Below are 14444 nucleotides of genomic sequence, written 5' to 3' on the forward strand. Positions count from 1 at the left end.
AGTCCACAGCACACGGCGCATAGGAAGGGCCCAGTGTCAAGCCCAGGCGGTCTGACCCCAGAGCCCGAGTTTGGAACCACTTTGCCCTGCTGCCCCTCAGCCGTGGGGGCTTAGGAGGGCTGCCTTATGTCAAAGAGCTGAGCCCCGACTTCAGTGCACGGTGGAAGCTGATGTTGGTAGTATTGATCCTCCCACCCCCTCCACCCTCCCTCCTGGAGCCACACTTGCTTGTGGGGCTGGAGGAGCAGGGCGGGCATGCTGACCTCTGTCCCTCCTTTCCTGCAGGGGCTGAGCGGGTGATCACGCTGAAGATGGAGATCCCGGGCTCCATGCCACCTCTCATCCAGGAAATGCTGGAGAACTCAGAGGGCCTGGACACCCTGAGCGGACAAGCGGGGGGCGGGGGGCGGGATGGGGGCGGCCTGGCTCCCCCGCCCGGCAGCTGCAGCCCCAGCCTCAGCCCCAGCTCAAACAGAAGCAGCCCGGCCACCCACTCCCCGTGACTGCCCGTGCCCCGTGGACACAGCCCTCGCCCCGTGCCCTGGCTTTTCTCTGCCTTTCTACCAACCATGCGACCCCCGCCAGCCCTGCCCCCCACCCGTCCTCCCTTCCCTGGGGGACCGGAGGGAGGCGGCGGCGACTCTTCGGACAGAGGCCCGGGCCTGCGATGGACTGCCCGCTCCTGCAGATGTCAGGGCTGACATCGGGGGCAAGGACTGAGTGAGGACCCCTGGTCCCGGGCCTCAGGATGGGGCCCAGGGGCCTCGTGTTCATCAAGACACCCCTCTGCCCACCTCTCCACATCTTCATCACCAGCAAATGCCAGGACCTGGCTCCCCCATCCTCAGAACTCGCAAGCCATTGCCCCCCCGTTGGGGAACCCCCCTGCCTCGGTTGGTGACAGAGGGGGTGGGCCGGGGTGGGGGATCCCCCCTGTACATACCCTGCCGTACCAACCCCCAGGTATTAATTCTTGCTGGTTTTGTTTTTATTTTAATTTTTTTTTTTTTGGTTTTGATTTTTTTAATAAGAATTTTCATTTTAAGCACATTTATACTGAAGGAATCTGTGCGGTGTATTGGGGGGAGCTGGATTCAGAGCTGGAGGGGGGTGGGTCCTGGGGGAGGGGAGTGGCTCAGAAGGGGCTCCCCCTCTCTAAGTCCCTGTGCCCCCTAAGCCCTCCTCCCCAGCCTTTTCCTCATCAGTTTTCTCTTTAAAACTGTGAAGTACTAACTTTCCGAGGCCTGCCCTCCCCTCTCCCTCTGCCTAACCACTGGGCGTGGACAGTTTCCCCGGCAACCCCTGGAAGGAGGGGGCTCCCCCAAGAGATGGGGCAGGGGCAAAGCAAGGGGGCCTCAGAACATAAAGGCGTGTGTTTCTCAGCCTCGTGTCCTTGGCAGGGCTGCCTCCCCGCCAGAGCCCACATCATCGAAGCCCTCCAGCCCCACCCCGCGCCCCGTGAAGGCGCTGGCCAGGGGGTCCGAGCTGCCCCTGCCCCCCAGCCTCACAGCCACCAGCACCGCCCGCAGGGCCCCCAGACACACACACACACACAAACACACACAGTGGACAGACGGGCCGGCAGACACTTGTGGCCTGAGTTCCTCCATTTCCCTGGCCTACCCCACCCCCGTGCCCCCTCCTTGCCCCGCAGGACGGGCCTACAGGGGGCCCCCTCCCGTCACCCCTGCACCCCCGGGTTGGGGGAGCTGGCTCTGCCCTGCCCTCCTTGCCCCGGGGTTGGGGTCTCATCCCCCCAGAGCCCGCTGGTGCACCTGTTACTGTTGGACTTTCCACTGAGATCTACTGGATAAAGAATAAAGTTATATTTATTCTACACATGCCTCAGAGCCTCGCTGCCTCGCTGCCTTCTCTCGGTGTCTGGGCAGGGGCTGGGGGTCAGCTGTGGGCACTGGGGGGGGCCAAGCCGCCTTTGGAGCCTGCCTTGCTGTGCTGGGATCTTTGGAGACCCTATGGAAGGAGATGGGCCTGCCCTTAGAAAGCCCTTGGTCTAGGGGCTTTCACAGCCCGTTAGGGACCCCAGTGTGGAGTGGGGGAGGGGAGAAAGGGAAAGACTGCCTGCACCTTCAGGGAGTCCCCGGTCCGAGGGAGAAAGCCACCTCGGCCCTCAGAGAGTCCCTAGCCCTTGGGAAGCCAGAGGTTGAGTCTGGGGGGGGGGTCACTTAGTGGCAGAAGAGTTCTATTTTTGGAGTGACCACAGATGACCTTCACAGCAGGAGTGGCAGTTGGCTTGGGGACCTGGGTCAGGGGCTCGTTGCAACCTAAGAAGAGCTCAGGATTGGGATGGAAACTTGGGAGGCCAGCCCTCTTGTCCCTCTGCCTCCGGGAAGAATTGTCCTGCCCTCCCCTGTCCGCCCCTAAGCTCACTTCTGTGGGCAGGAGGCACAGAGGACAGACAGGTGACAGGGCACCTGGATGCTCCTGGTTGAGAGGATGGAGTGTGACGGGCCTTGAGGGTCCTCAGAAGCCAGTTTCCCCCCCTCCCCCCCACTACACATCAAGGCCCAGAGAGGGCAGTGCCCTTGCCCGTGGTCACACGGCAAGTTAGTGGCAGATCGGGGAACAGTACTAAGGGCTCCTACCTCTCAGCCAGGGCTCTTTCCTGTATCCCTGAAGCCCTTGAAGAAGCATCAAGCACTGAGATCTTGGGGGGCGGGGGGGCGTCTGGGAAGGTGGCAGTGGAGGCTGCGTTTGGGGAGGGTTAGCAGGGCGCCTGGGCGAGAAGAGATTCCTGGGCGGGAAGCGTTCCTTCCACGGGGGTCCACCTGCCATTTCTACTTTAGCCATCAGGTGGAGCCAGATCCTCACTTATGTCACAGTCTGGCCCAGGCTGGAGCGGGTGCTGAGGACAGAGGCTCTCTTCCTCTAGCAAATATTTTCTAACACTTTCTAACAGGTTTCTTTATGAACCTGACATAATTTAACATAACATACCAAACACATGCTTTAAAAAGTCACCATGCTGTCACACTATATTGTAAAGGAGAAATTCAGGGAAAGTACTGTGAATTTCCATGTGTCAATGCTTGGGCCCAATCACTGGGCAGATAGGACACAGTCCTATGCTTGCTTCTATTTTTAACGAACATTTGGATTTAAAAGAAGTAAGAAGGTCAGAAGCTATTCTGTAGAAGGATCCCAGGAAAATTAAAGAGTATGGGTGGGTAAAAACCAATAACGAGGGCTTCCCTGGTGGCGCAGTGGTTGAGAATCTGCCTGCCAATGCAGGGGACACGGGTTCGAGCCCTGGTCTGGGAAGATCCCACATGCCGCGGAGCTACTAGGCCCGTGAGCCACAACTACTGAGCCTGCGCGTCTGAAGCCTGTGCTCCACAACAAGAGAGGCCGCGATAGTGAGAGGCCCGCGCAACGCGATGAAGAGTGGCCCCCGCTTGCCGCAACTAGAGAAAGCCCTCGCACAGAAACGAAGACCCAACACAGCCAAAAAATAAAATAAAATAAAATAAATTAATTAAAAAAAAACAACCAATAACGAATAATAAAACCATGCAAAAAAACAAAAATCCCAAACTAAACCCTTAATGTTTTATATGTAAAACAGGGTCAGGTTTTGGGTTCAGGTAATTATAAAGAGGTTGTTCACTATGTAAATGTCAGTGGGACGTTCTAAAGGAGTGTGTGACAATTCTTTATTGTGGGGGGACATTGGCATTCCTAGCCCCTACCCACCAAATGCCAAGAGGGTGCCCCTCATTGTGACGACTAAAGCAGTGACGCCCACACTTACAAAGCGCCCCCCTTGGGATAGTAACTTTGCTGCTGGGGCTTGAGGTTGCTCTGGATGGTTCATAGTTCACTGTAGAGCAGAGTTTCTTATCTACGGCACAAGTGACATTTTGGGCTATGATTTATTTGTTGAGAGGGGCCGTCCTGCACACTGTAGGGTGTCCAGCAGAATCCCTGGCTTATATCCACTAGTTGCACCTTCCCTCAAGCTGTGACAACCAAATATATCTGCAGACGTTGCCCAATGTCCCCCGGGGGGCAAAGTCGCCCCCAGTTGAGAACCACTGCTGGAGTCTGGTCATCGAGGGCTGATATGTGCTTTGCCTATGGGAGCACAGGGCAGAGGCATTTAACCAGACCTGGAGCAGGGCTCTTAAGGCTTCCTGGAACAGGTGCTCCCTCCCAGCTAAATCTCTAAGGGGAAGAGTTAGCCAGGTGGAATGCAGAGGTAATAAAAAGCTTCTGGTGATCAGAAACTATCCCCAGCTCTGTGTTTTAACAATTTCGGGTTTCGGTTGAAAAGGCAGAACAGGTGAAGCTGTAGAGGCTGGGACGGACTGGTCAAGGCCAATTCAGGAGCTGGACTTGATCCTGAGGGCAATGGCAGTGAAGGATTTGAAGCCAGTGAGTGAGGTGTTCAGACTAGAATTGCAGGGGGCGGGCGCAGAGGCTGAGGAAGGGAGTACCCCAGGCCATCGGTGACCGGCTGACCCTGCGCAGCCTCTGAAGGGGTGGAGGAGAGTGGCCAAGGGGAGGAAATGCTTAGGTGGTAAAACAGGAGGACCAGGTGATTGATGGTATGTGGAAGGTGGGCAGAGGACGGGCTCTGGCAACAACAGACGGAGGTGGCCGGGGTGGATGGGGACCCCAGCCACTGAGAGGAGAGCTAAGGAAGTTGGGGCACCGTTTGAGTTACTGGTGACCCCCTCCACGGCCCTCACTCCACTCCTGCCACACCAGCCTCCTTGTTGGCCTCCAAGGCCTCCAGCTTATTCCTGCCTCAGGACCTTTGCTCTTGCCATTCCCTCCAATGGGAATGCTCTTCCCGGAGAAGCTTCATGGCTGGCAACTTGCTATGTTCTGCTCCCCGTCACTCCTTGGGGGTGTCACTCTCTCTCCCCTTACTCTTTACACTGGCTGCTGGTACAGTCTATATTTATCGTCTGCCTTCTCCACCAGAATGTAAGCTTCACAGGGGCAAGTTTTGTTCACCACTGGAGCCCAACACCTTGAATCTGCTAATACAGCAGCCACTCGCCACAGGTGGAGGCCGAGTCTTAGATACGTGGCTGGTCCAAATTGCGATGTGCTCCAAGCGCAGAACACACACCAGACTTCAAAGACTTAGTACAAGATGAAGAATATAAAACATCTCCTCGATACTTTTTTTATATTGATGGTGTGTTGAAAAAATACTTAAAGAAAATATATTACTAAAATGAATTTCACCTGTTTCCTTTCACTTTGTAATGTGGCTAATGGAAAACTTGGAATTATATAGGTGGCTCACATCCTCTTTCTATGAAACAGTGCTGATCTTGCACACTTTACTGAGCACCTACTATGGGCCTGCGAGGCGGAGAGAGCTATGCATCCAGCAGAAGTGCTGCCTTGGGGCCTCCAGCTCTGGTTTGGGGGTTGGGCTGTCTGTACAGGAAGGCCTCTATTTTCTTCCCAGGTGAGACCAAAAGGCAGGTAGGCATTAATTAGCTAGGGGGAGGGGGCGCTGCAGAGAGGGAAGCCGCTCCAGGCAAAGGAACAGCATGTTGAAACACTTAGAAGCAAGATTGGGTACCGTGCTTGGTAGGAACGGAAAATTTGGTATGGTTTGGGGCATGGCAACCCTGGAGAAGCTAACGGGAGGGGGCCTGATGAAGCAGGGCCAGACGTGCAGGGCTTCAAAAGCCTCGTTCCGGTGCTGGACTTACCCTGAGGACAGGGGAGCCCCAAGGACGTAAGTAGGGGGGCTATTTAGAAAGACTCCTCCAGCTGCTGTGTGGAGCCATGGCAGGAAAGCTGAGGAAGAGGCGTGAAGGAAAGGAGGACAGAGAGGAAGGACCAGGGACATAGAAGACTGGGGCGCTGGCAGCCTGCTCAGCAGGGTCTGGTGAAGCCCCAGAGGTGTGGTTAGATGGTGGCCCCTGGATTTTTCAGTTTGGTGCTGGCTGCTTATGGAGAGCATCCCCACTGGGGCGGTGAAGGAGGAAGAAGATGGGGGCAGAGGAGAGATAGGAGGGGAACAGGAGGCAGACACGTAGACAGATCCTTGTATTTCCCGGGGGCGGGGGCGGGGTGCGGAGGGAGGCGGGGAAGAGGGCTGCAGGAAAACGCAGGGCCAGGAGCGCGTTCTGGGAGAGGTTTCTTCTGAGGGTGTTTATGGACTGCGGTAACAGCAGCAGGGTGAAGAGGGGGAAGCTAGAAAAGAGTCCTGCCCTCTGACCCCACTGCCCACCCCCACTCCATCTCCATGAAAGGAGGGCCCAGCCACCTTTTCCAGGCCACAAGGTCGAGAGTGTGGATGGTGCCCAGACTGAGGCCTCCCCTCCCCCTCCCTTCCGGTGTGGGCTCCATCGGGAGGGCAGATCATCCTGTGATGCCCCTGCAGGTAGGGGGGAGCCACCGTGGCTGCTGCTGGCACTGGATCCTGGCCACTCGCACAGTGCGTGTCAGAGATCACACACATAGCTCACACAGGGCACACAGATGCACGCGCATATGCAGATCGCACACGGGGTGGGCCCACACACGCACAGAGAGCCTGCAGAGGTTGGTCATGTGCTTATGCACACGCGTGCACAACCAGAGCTCACCCAGGATATATGTGTGCATGCACACACACACACAGAAAGAGCTCACACAGGTTTTACGTGTGCTTGGGCACCCATAGCTCACACCGTATGTATGTGTACATGTGTGTGCACATACACAGAGGGCCCACACAGAGGCCACGCCTCAGTCTGAACAAGGAGAGGCCCCCAGGGATGCTGGTATCACTGTTGTTTTTGTCCCCGGTAAAACAACCCGGGCTCCACCGGCCCCTCCACTTTGCACTAGCTCTGTCCTCCTCTTGTCCACTTTCTCTCAGCCCTCCGCCTCCTTCCTTTTTGCCTGGATGACGGCACCAAGGACCGGCCTTAGTTCATTAGATGTCCCCAGCTTGGCTGGGAGCTGCAGATGCTGCCCGGTGGGCCATGCCCCCTGTGTGTCATCTGCTGGGCAGGGGACCCTGCGAACAGTTGCTGCAGAGCCGCTTCTCGCTCCGGGGTGGTGGGGTCTGGCCTCTGACCTCACTCCCGCCCCAGGCAGTTCTAGATGGCCAGGTCCTGGCGGACGGTGGCCAGCGATGCCTTGCTGCGGCCGCTGCCGCCTTCGCTGTCGCAGGCCGGCGCCCGGTGAGCGTAGGAGGGCGGGGCATAGGGGTCGGGCCCCGGGCGCCTGGCGGGCAGGGCGGGCGGCGGCGGCGGGAGCAGCTGCTGCGCCTCCTCGTGCGCGCGGTTGCAGCGGTTGTCGCGCTCGGCCGCCTGGCGACAGTGGCCGGCGCGCGTGCGGCCCTTCCAGAGCAGGTGGCCCAGCTCGGCCACGCTGAGCAGCGCCGAGAGCAGCCCCACGGCGAAGTAGAAGATCACGAAGACGGTCTTCTCGGTGGGCCGGCTCACGAAGCAGTCCACCGTGTGTGGGCACGGGGCACCGGCGCACACGAAGTGCGGGGCCACGCGGAAGCCGTAGAGCAGCGCCTGGCCTGCCAGGAAGGCCAGCTCGGCCAGCAGGCGCAGCGCCACGCTCAGCAGGTAGCAGCGGCGCGCGCCGCGGCCCTCCGGGCGCCCCGGGGGCCCCAGCGACCCCGCCCCGCCGGCCGCGCCGCCCGGCTCCTTGCTGGCCCGGTGCACAGAGTAGATGACGAAGAGCACCGGGGGCGCCGACAGCAGCAGGATGTGGAAGAGCCAGAAGCGGTAGTGGGAGACGGGGAAGGCGCGGTCGTAGCAGGTCTGGCGACAGCCCGGCTGCAGCGTGTTGCACACAAACTCCTCCTGCTCGTCCTCGAACACGGCGCCGCCCACGGTGGCCAGCACCAGGATGCGGAAGATCAGCATGACCACCAGCCACAGGCGGCCCACGAGCGGCGACTGCAGCTGCACGGCGTCCAGCAGCGAGCCGAGGAACGCCCACTCCCCCATGGCGCTGGGGATGGACGCGGGGCGGGCAGTCAGAGGCTGAAGGAACGGGATCCTCAGCCCTCCGTGCCCGTCGGGGTGGAGTCAGTTGGACCTCCTCTAACTTCGAGGTGAGCCAGGGGGTCAGCCAGGCCTGGGTTTAACAGGGACTTTGTGGGAACAAAGGGCTTAGCAAGGGGCGCGGGGGCGGGAGGGGTTAGGTGATTCTCCACTACGGGCGCTGGGGAGGAGCTCCACCCTGGTGCTCTAGTCAGACACCCACGGGCCTGCTGGGTTGGACCCTGTGCTCCTCCAGAGTCCAGGTTGGTGGGAAAGAACCTTGGAGACCAGCCCCCCCCCACCCCTCTCCACCCCCCACCCCCCGCGGCCTCTGACTGCATTTGTAGAAGCGGAAACCCAGCAGCGCCCTCATGTGCTCAAGGATGCTTTCTGTGGGCAAGAGTGGTGCCCCAAACCCAGCTCTCCGTCGGACCCAATTTGGTACCCCTGGGAGAAGTGGAGCCCGCAGACCCAGAAGGACCCACCTCCTTCTTTCTCTGCCCATTTTCCTGCCCTTTTTACTGCAGTGAACTGCTCTCAGAATTGGGGAGCGGGCACAAAGGTAACCCCACTTCCATAACTCTACCCAATGTCCTAGGTGTCCCCTGCCATCTGAGCCCAGTGTGGCAGGAATGCCGGCCCACCTTCTCCCATCTCCTCCCTGGTGTCCCTCTGTTTCCAGCCTCCCATATCTCCCGAGAACCTCCCCAACTCCCCCCACCCCTCACAGGTCCCACAGGCCCCTGATGCCCCCAGACTCTCACCCGTATGTAACCACTCGCCCTGTAGCTGACGCTGGGATGTTAAAGCCGAGTAAAGGACCTTGGGAGATGGCTGGGACCTGTTCCTCCTGGTCCCTCTTTCATTTTCCCTTTCGGATTTTGCCGGGATGGATGACAAGACAGGATGGCTGAGAGGGGCTAGCTCTCCCCCTTCTCTTAAAGCGACAGGGTGACCCTGTTGGCTGGCTCCACCCCTGAGAACAGACCCAGGGCCACACCCCTTGCTGGGCTCTGCCAGCCTCCCTTTCCATCCCCTCACCCGCCCCCACCCCTCGGCTGTGTCCCCGTCTGGAAATGAGGGAAGGGGTTAACCAGAGCTGCCTCTCTCTTTTTTAAAAAATAAATTTATTTATTTTTGGCAGCGTTGGGTCTTCGTTGCTGTGCGCAGGCTTTCTCTAGTTGCAGCGAGAGGGGGCTACTCTTGGTTGTGGTGCGCGGGCTTCTCATTGTGGTGGCGTCTCTTGTTGCCGAGCACGGGCTCTAGGCGCGCGGGCTTCAGTAGTTGTGGCACACGGGCTTCAGTAGTTGTGGCACGCGGGCTTCAGTAGTTGTGGCACGCGGGCTTCAGTAGTTGTGGCTCACGGGCTCTAGAGCGCAGGCTCAGTAGTTGTGGTGCATGGGTTTAGTTGTTCCGCGGCATGTGGGATCTTCCTGGACCAGGGCTCGAACCTGTGTCCCCTGCATTGGCAGGCGGATTCTTAACCACTGTGCTACCAGGGAAGCCCCAGAGCTCCCTCTTTTATTGAAGGAAGCCTATCACCAATAAATTCCCCCAAACTGGAAGGCCTAGGTCCACTATCAAGTGACTGTCCCCTCTGAAGGCCGTCTTCAGGGCTGGAGCGAGGTTTGCCGCCGGTGTTGGAGGCACTGGTATTTTAAGAGGCAGCCGACACCTGGTAACTCTCCTTCTAGCTCTGCCACTGCTAACTTTGGAGCAGTCACTCAGCTCTTCTGGGCCAGAGTCTCCTGGCTTGTCAGCTGGGGAGCCTGGGCCGGCTGACCTCCAAGTTCCCTTCCAGCTCTGCGTCTTAATGCTAAGGTCCCAGCCATGTTACAGAGAACAAAAAAGCCTGAGCCTGGAAGAAATTCCCTTTTGGAAAAACCTTGAAGTATCAAGAGTTTCTGGCTTTGGGACTTAAATAAAAGCTTTTGCTTCCTTCCTGCTTTTCTGTAGTTTCCAGATTTACTGTAATGAGCGTGTCATTTCATAATGCGAAAAATAAATAGAAAGCAAGGCTTCTTTTCCCCCATAAGGCTCTGAACTGAGTCACCTACTGCTCTAGGTGGCAGGAGAAGCTGTCCCATAGGGGAGGAGAGTTAGGATGACCAGTGGTGACCTGAGCGGCCAGGGAGGGGACACTCCCAGGTTGAGTGCTTGTTTGTTCCCTCTGCCTTTTCAGGAGTCTGCCCAACCCACACCATTCCCCTCGTCCACCTGTGCAGATGCTCCGGGCCAGGCCCTGCGCCCCACTCATCGCGCGAGTTAGCTCGCTTAGCCCTCCTGGTGAGCCGGCAGCAGGGCAGCTGAGACTCAGAGCGCTAAGCCACTTGGTACACTCACGCGGCAAGAAAGAGCAGCTCCTGGCCGCACGCCCAGCCTCACTGGTTCGGAGCCCATGTTCTTAAGCACATCGTGGAACTGTCCCCTCTCCAGCCTGGCTGGGCTTCCCAGGTGGTGTCCCAGGGCCTAACAGTCCCCAGGGCTTTGTGTGGGGCTGGTGGGGGCCATGCCAGGACTCCTCTTCGGTGACACTTTCTCTCCTCTCCAGCCATGGGGGACTGTATAGTTTTTCATGGGCCAATGGGGACACCTGGCCCGATTTCAGGAAGGGGTGGGAAAGGTATCCTTCACCCACGCTGGCTCAGGGGCCCGGCCCAGCCTGGAAAAACCCTAGGTTAATGCTTGGGAGTGCTGGAGTTCCCTTGGGACTGGGCCTGGGTGGGGAGACACTGGCCTGGACCAAGTCCAAAGGAAAGCACATGCTGGGGCCCATTCCAAAAACAGGATGTGGCGTGAGGGCACTGCTGACCTCCCCATTCCCAGCCTCCACCTGCTTCTGGCTAAAGCTGCTCCCTGCCCCCTGCCCCCTGTCGCCCGGCCATGGGGGCTCAGGGACATACCTCATCTCCCCTGGAATGATCCCTGCCCTGGACGCATGGCCACTGCCGGCTCAGGCCACCAGCCCAGCCTGGAAAAATCCTCATCAGACCAGACCCATCTGCCCTTGGAGAGTGGAAAGTGGCAGAGCTGGTGGGCTGGGCTGGGGGGGTGGGGGACGTGGAACCCATGGTCACCCTGTGCTGTCCCCAGTCCCTGATACCACAGGGCCAGACACAGGAGACTCTACAATCTCCGGAGCCCATCCTTCTTCCCAGATAGCGCCGTCCAGCCTGGGAGGAGGTGTCGCTGATGCTGCCCAGAGCTGGCGGCACGTGGCCCTGTTCTTGGCCAAATGTGAGGTCTGGGACTGGGCTCAGAGGCCTGTCCGGCCCTGGTCCACGTTCAGTCTCTGTGTCCGACACCTCACCCTGACCCGTCAGGCTGTGGAGCCACTTCCCATGCATGTTCATCACACATGAACACACACGTGCAGGCACACACATGTCGGCACCTGGTAAATTAATACTCGTGACATCATCAACACACGGCTGTATTTTCTCTCCCCTGTGTCCCTCTAACATTTAAAAAAGTCTTTTCATAAATGCTGCCTTTTAGTGAGGCTTTTCCTTGCTGCCCTAACTGGAATTTAACCCCTGACCTCCTATCCCCTTTCTCAGCTTTATTTCCTTTGCACTGACCACTTCATAACATACTTTATATTTTTCTTATTTATCCTGTGTAGCATCCGTCTCCTCCGTTAGCGTGTAAGCTCCATGAGGGCAGGGATTTTTGGTGCTTTATACACTGTCCTGCTCCCAACACCTAGAACAGTTCCTGGCACTTAGTAGAAGATCAGTAAATATGTGTGGGGCGACAGAATGAATGAAATGGGGTGAGAGGATTGCGGAAGGTGCAGAGCTCTTCTGCCCCAAGAAGATGAGGACGCTGCTGGTCTGTTGGACACTCTGGTCTCTTCCAGGGCTTTGATCACTTAAATGGCCAAGGGTCTTTGGAAATCTTGCTGTGCATTGGACCAGTAAAAGTAATTGCAGATCTGAAGGCAGCTTGGAGTTGGCTTGTTTTTACTGATTCCTTTTTGTTTTTCAGAGCAACTTGACTGCCTGCTCTCGAGATGTCATTATCAGGAGTTATATCTGCCCAGCCTTACACGGATCAGCTGGTGGGCTGCAGAGCTTGTGAACTTTTTCTATCTGGGGGTTGTAAAGACAGAAACGTAAAGACTACAAGGCTCTTCAGAAGATGCTTTAATGGAAATCATCATCTCCTCTTTAGTCATTCCAAGAGCATCCACTTTGATGTGGGTGAGAAATATCGCGAAGGTGATTCTGTGTTCAACTCTAGCCACAGCTCAGCAGCTTGGCAAGCTGTCTCCTCATTTTCCACAGGTAAATTGTCACTAACGAGAGTGCCTATCAGTAGGTCAGGTGGAGGCGGCATGGAGACTTTCTGATGGTACCCAGAAGCGAACTTGTGCCCACCAATTTTTAGCATTTTAATTCCTTACAGCTGCAGGGGTCAGCAAAACTCAACAATTCTCCTCATTTATTATTTTTAAATTAAATATTCTTGACATTGTTGCAACACGTATTCTACTTGTAGGAAGCACGTTGTTTCATAAAACTGTTCTACAGTGCTGTCATTTATTGCCGTGTGACCATGTGTGCACACGTTACCCCTAAGTATAAGGCAGTGTAGTGACACCAATGTTCCCTAGGTGTGAGTGTGTCTACTGTCACTAGTTCATTCATAAACATGGCCGGGAATAAGAAATACACACTGCAAGAATCAACTTATCGCAAGGGAGTTCAGTGCCTTCAATGCAAATAGTAGGCCAGTGAGGAGCTGCTCTTGGTTAGTTTTAACTGTTCCAGCAGACACAGCATATTCAGGATTGATCTCTTCTCGTTGTGATGCACATGACTGCATTCTATTACCATCTTTAGGGCCAGACTGGAAAAGTCAGTCTTTCTAATGAAAGAGGATCAAGTGAATGATTCCTAAGTAAAGAAAGGAGGATCTTCATGCGATCTTTTTCTTTTTTGCTTTTGCTTTTATTTTAAGAAAGTTTTAATTGATGTATAGTTGATTTACAATATTGTGTAAGTTTCCGGTGTACAGCAAAGTGATTCAGATATATATATATGTATATTTCTTTCAAAAGATTCTCTTCCATTATGGGTTATTACAAGATATTGAATATAGTTCCTTGTGTTTACAGTAAATCCTTGTTGTTTATCTAGTTTATATATGGTAGTGTGTATCTGTTAATCCTATACTCCTAATTAATCCCTCCCCCCTCCCCTTTGGTAACCCCTTCCCTTTGTTTTTTCTATGTCTGTGAGTCTGTTTCTGTTTTGTAAATAAGTTCATTTGTACTATTTTTTAGATTATACGTATAAGTGATATCATATAATATTTGTCCTTCTCCGTCTGACTTACTTCACTTAGTATGATAATCTCTAGGTCCATCCATGCTGCTGCAAATGGCATTATTTCATTCTTTTTTTATGGCTAAGTAGTATTCCATTGTGTATATATACCACATCTTCTTTATCCATTCATCTGTCGAAGGACACTTAGGTTGTTTCCATGTCTTGGCTATTGTAAAGAGTCCTGCAATGAACATTGTGGTGCTTGTATCTTTTCTGGATATATGCCCAGGAGTGGGATTGCTGGATCATATGGTAACTCCATTTTTAGTTTTTTAAGATACCTCCATACTGCTTTCCATAGTGGCTGCACCAATTTACATTTCCACCAACAGTGTAGGAGGATTTCCTTTTCTCCACACCCTCTCCAGCATTTATTATTTGTAGACTTTTTTTTTTTAAGGTTCTTTTCCTATGTAGGTCATTACAGAGCATTGAGTAGAGTTCCCTGTGCTGCACAGCAGGTTATTATTAGTTATCTATTTTATATAGTAGTGTGTATATGCCAGTCCCAATCTCCCAGTTTATCCCTCCCCCACCTCCTCCTTATCCCCTGGTAACCATAAGTTTGTTTTCTACATCTGAGACTCTACTTCTGTTTTGTAAATAAGTTCGTTTGTTCCCCTTTTTTAGATTACACATATAAGTGATATCATATGATATTTGTCTTTCTGTATCTGACTTCACTCAGTATGACAATCTCTAGGTCCGTCCATGTTGCTGCAAATGGCATTATTTTGTTCTTTTTTATTGCTGAGTAATATTCCATTGTATATATGTGCCACATCTTCTTTATCCATTCTTCTGTTGATGGACATTTAGGTTGCTTCCATGACCTGGCTATTGTAAACAGTGCTGCTATGAACATTAGGGTGCATGTATATATTTGAATTATGGTTTTCTCCGGGTATATGCCCAGGAGTGGGATTGCTGGATCATATGGTAGTTCTATTTTTAGTTTTTTAAGGAACCTCCATAATGTTCTCCATAGTGGCTGCACCAATTTATATTCCCACTAACAGTGTAGGAGGGCTCCCTTTTCTCCACACTCTCTCCAGCATTTATTATTTGTAGACTTTTTTTTTTTTTTTAAGCAGTTGTTAACATTTAATGAATCTTCTACCAGGTGGCT

At 54.6% G+C, this 14444-nt stretch overlaps 2 protein-coding genes across 5 annotated transcripts in view; one reads left to right on the forward strand and one right to left on the reverse strand.

The window, feature by feature from the left end:
- The window catches only part of RARA (retinoic acid receptor alpha), a 43587-nt gene extending 41750 nt beyond the window's left edge, over positions 1–1837 (forward strand). For 3 of the 4 annotated variants that reach the window (XM_036837216.1, XM_036837217.1, XM_036837218.1), the window contains one exon: positions 286–1805. In XM_036837216.1, coding sequence (XP_036693111.1) covers positions 286–503 — 218 coding nt within the window. In that variant the 3' untranslated portion in view covers positions 504–1805. Of the gene's footprint in view, positions 1–285 lie in introns of all 4 variants that reach the window. The other variant, XM_036837215.1, reaches the window with a different exon arrangement.
- Positions 1838–7076: 5239 nt separating this feature from the next.
- Positions 7077–8822, reverse strand: GJD3 (gap junction protein delta 3). The gene is made up of 2 exons (XM_036837403.1): positions 8744–8822; positions 7077–7947 (listed from the first exon to the last, which is right to left on the reverse strand). Exon 2 carries the CDS (start codon positions 7941–7943, stop codon positions 7077–7079), a length of 867 nt encoding a protein of 288 aa, XP_036693298.1. The 5' UTR covers positions 7944–7947; positions 8744–8822.
- Positions 8823–14444: the final 5622 nt, after the last annotated feature.

Source organism: Balaenoptera musculus, chromosome 20 (assembly GCF_009873245.2).
Source record: "Balaenoptera musculus isolate JJ_BM4_2016_0621 chromosome 20, mBalMus1.pri.v3, whole genome shotgun sequence".
In the NCBI taxonomy this organism is placed as follows: Eukaryota; Metazoa; Chordata; class Mammalia; order Artiodactyla; family Balaenopteridae; genus Balaenoptera; species Balaenoptera musculus.

What these genes read in the sequence shown, in the direction of transcription:
- GJD3 (XM_036837403.1), bottom strand. Translation starts at nt 7,943, where the DNA reads ATGGGGGAGTGGGCGTTCCTCGGCTCGCTGCTGGACGCCGTGCAGCTG.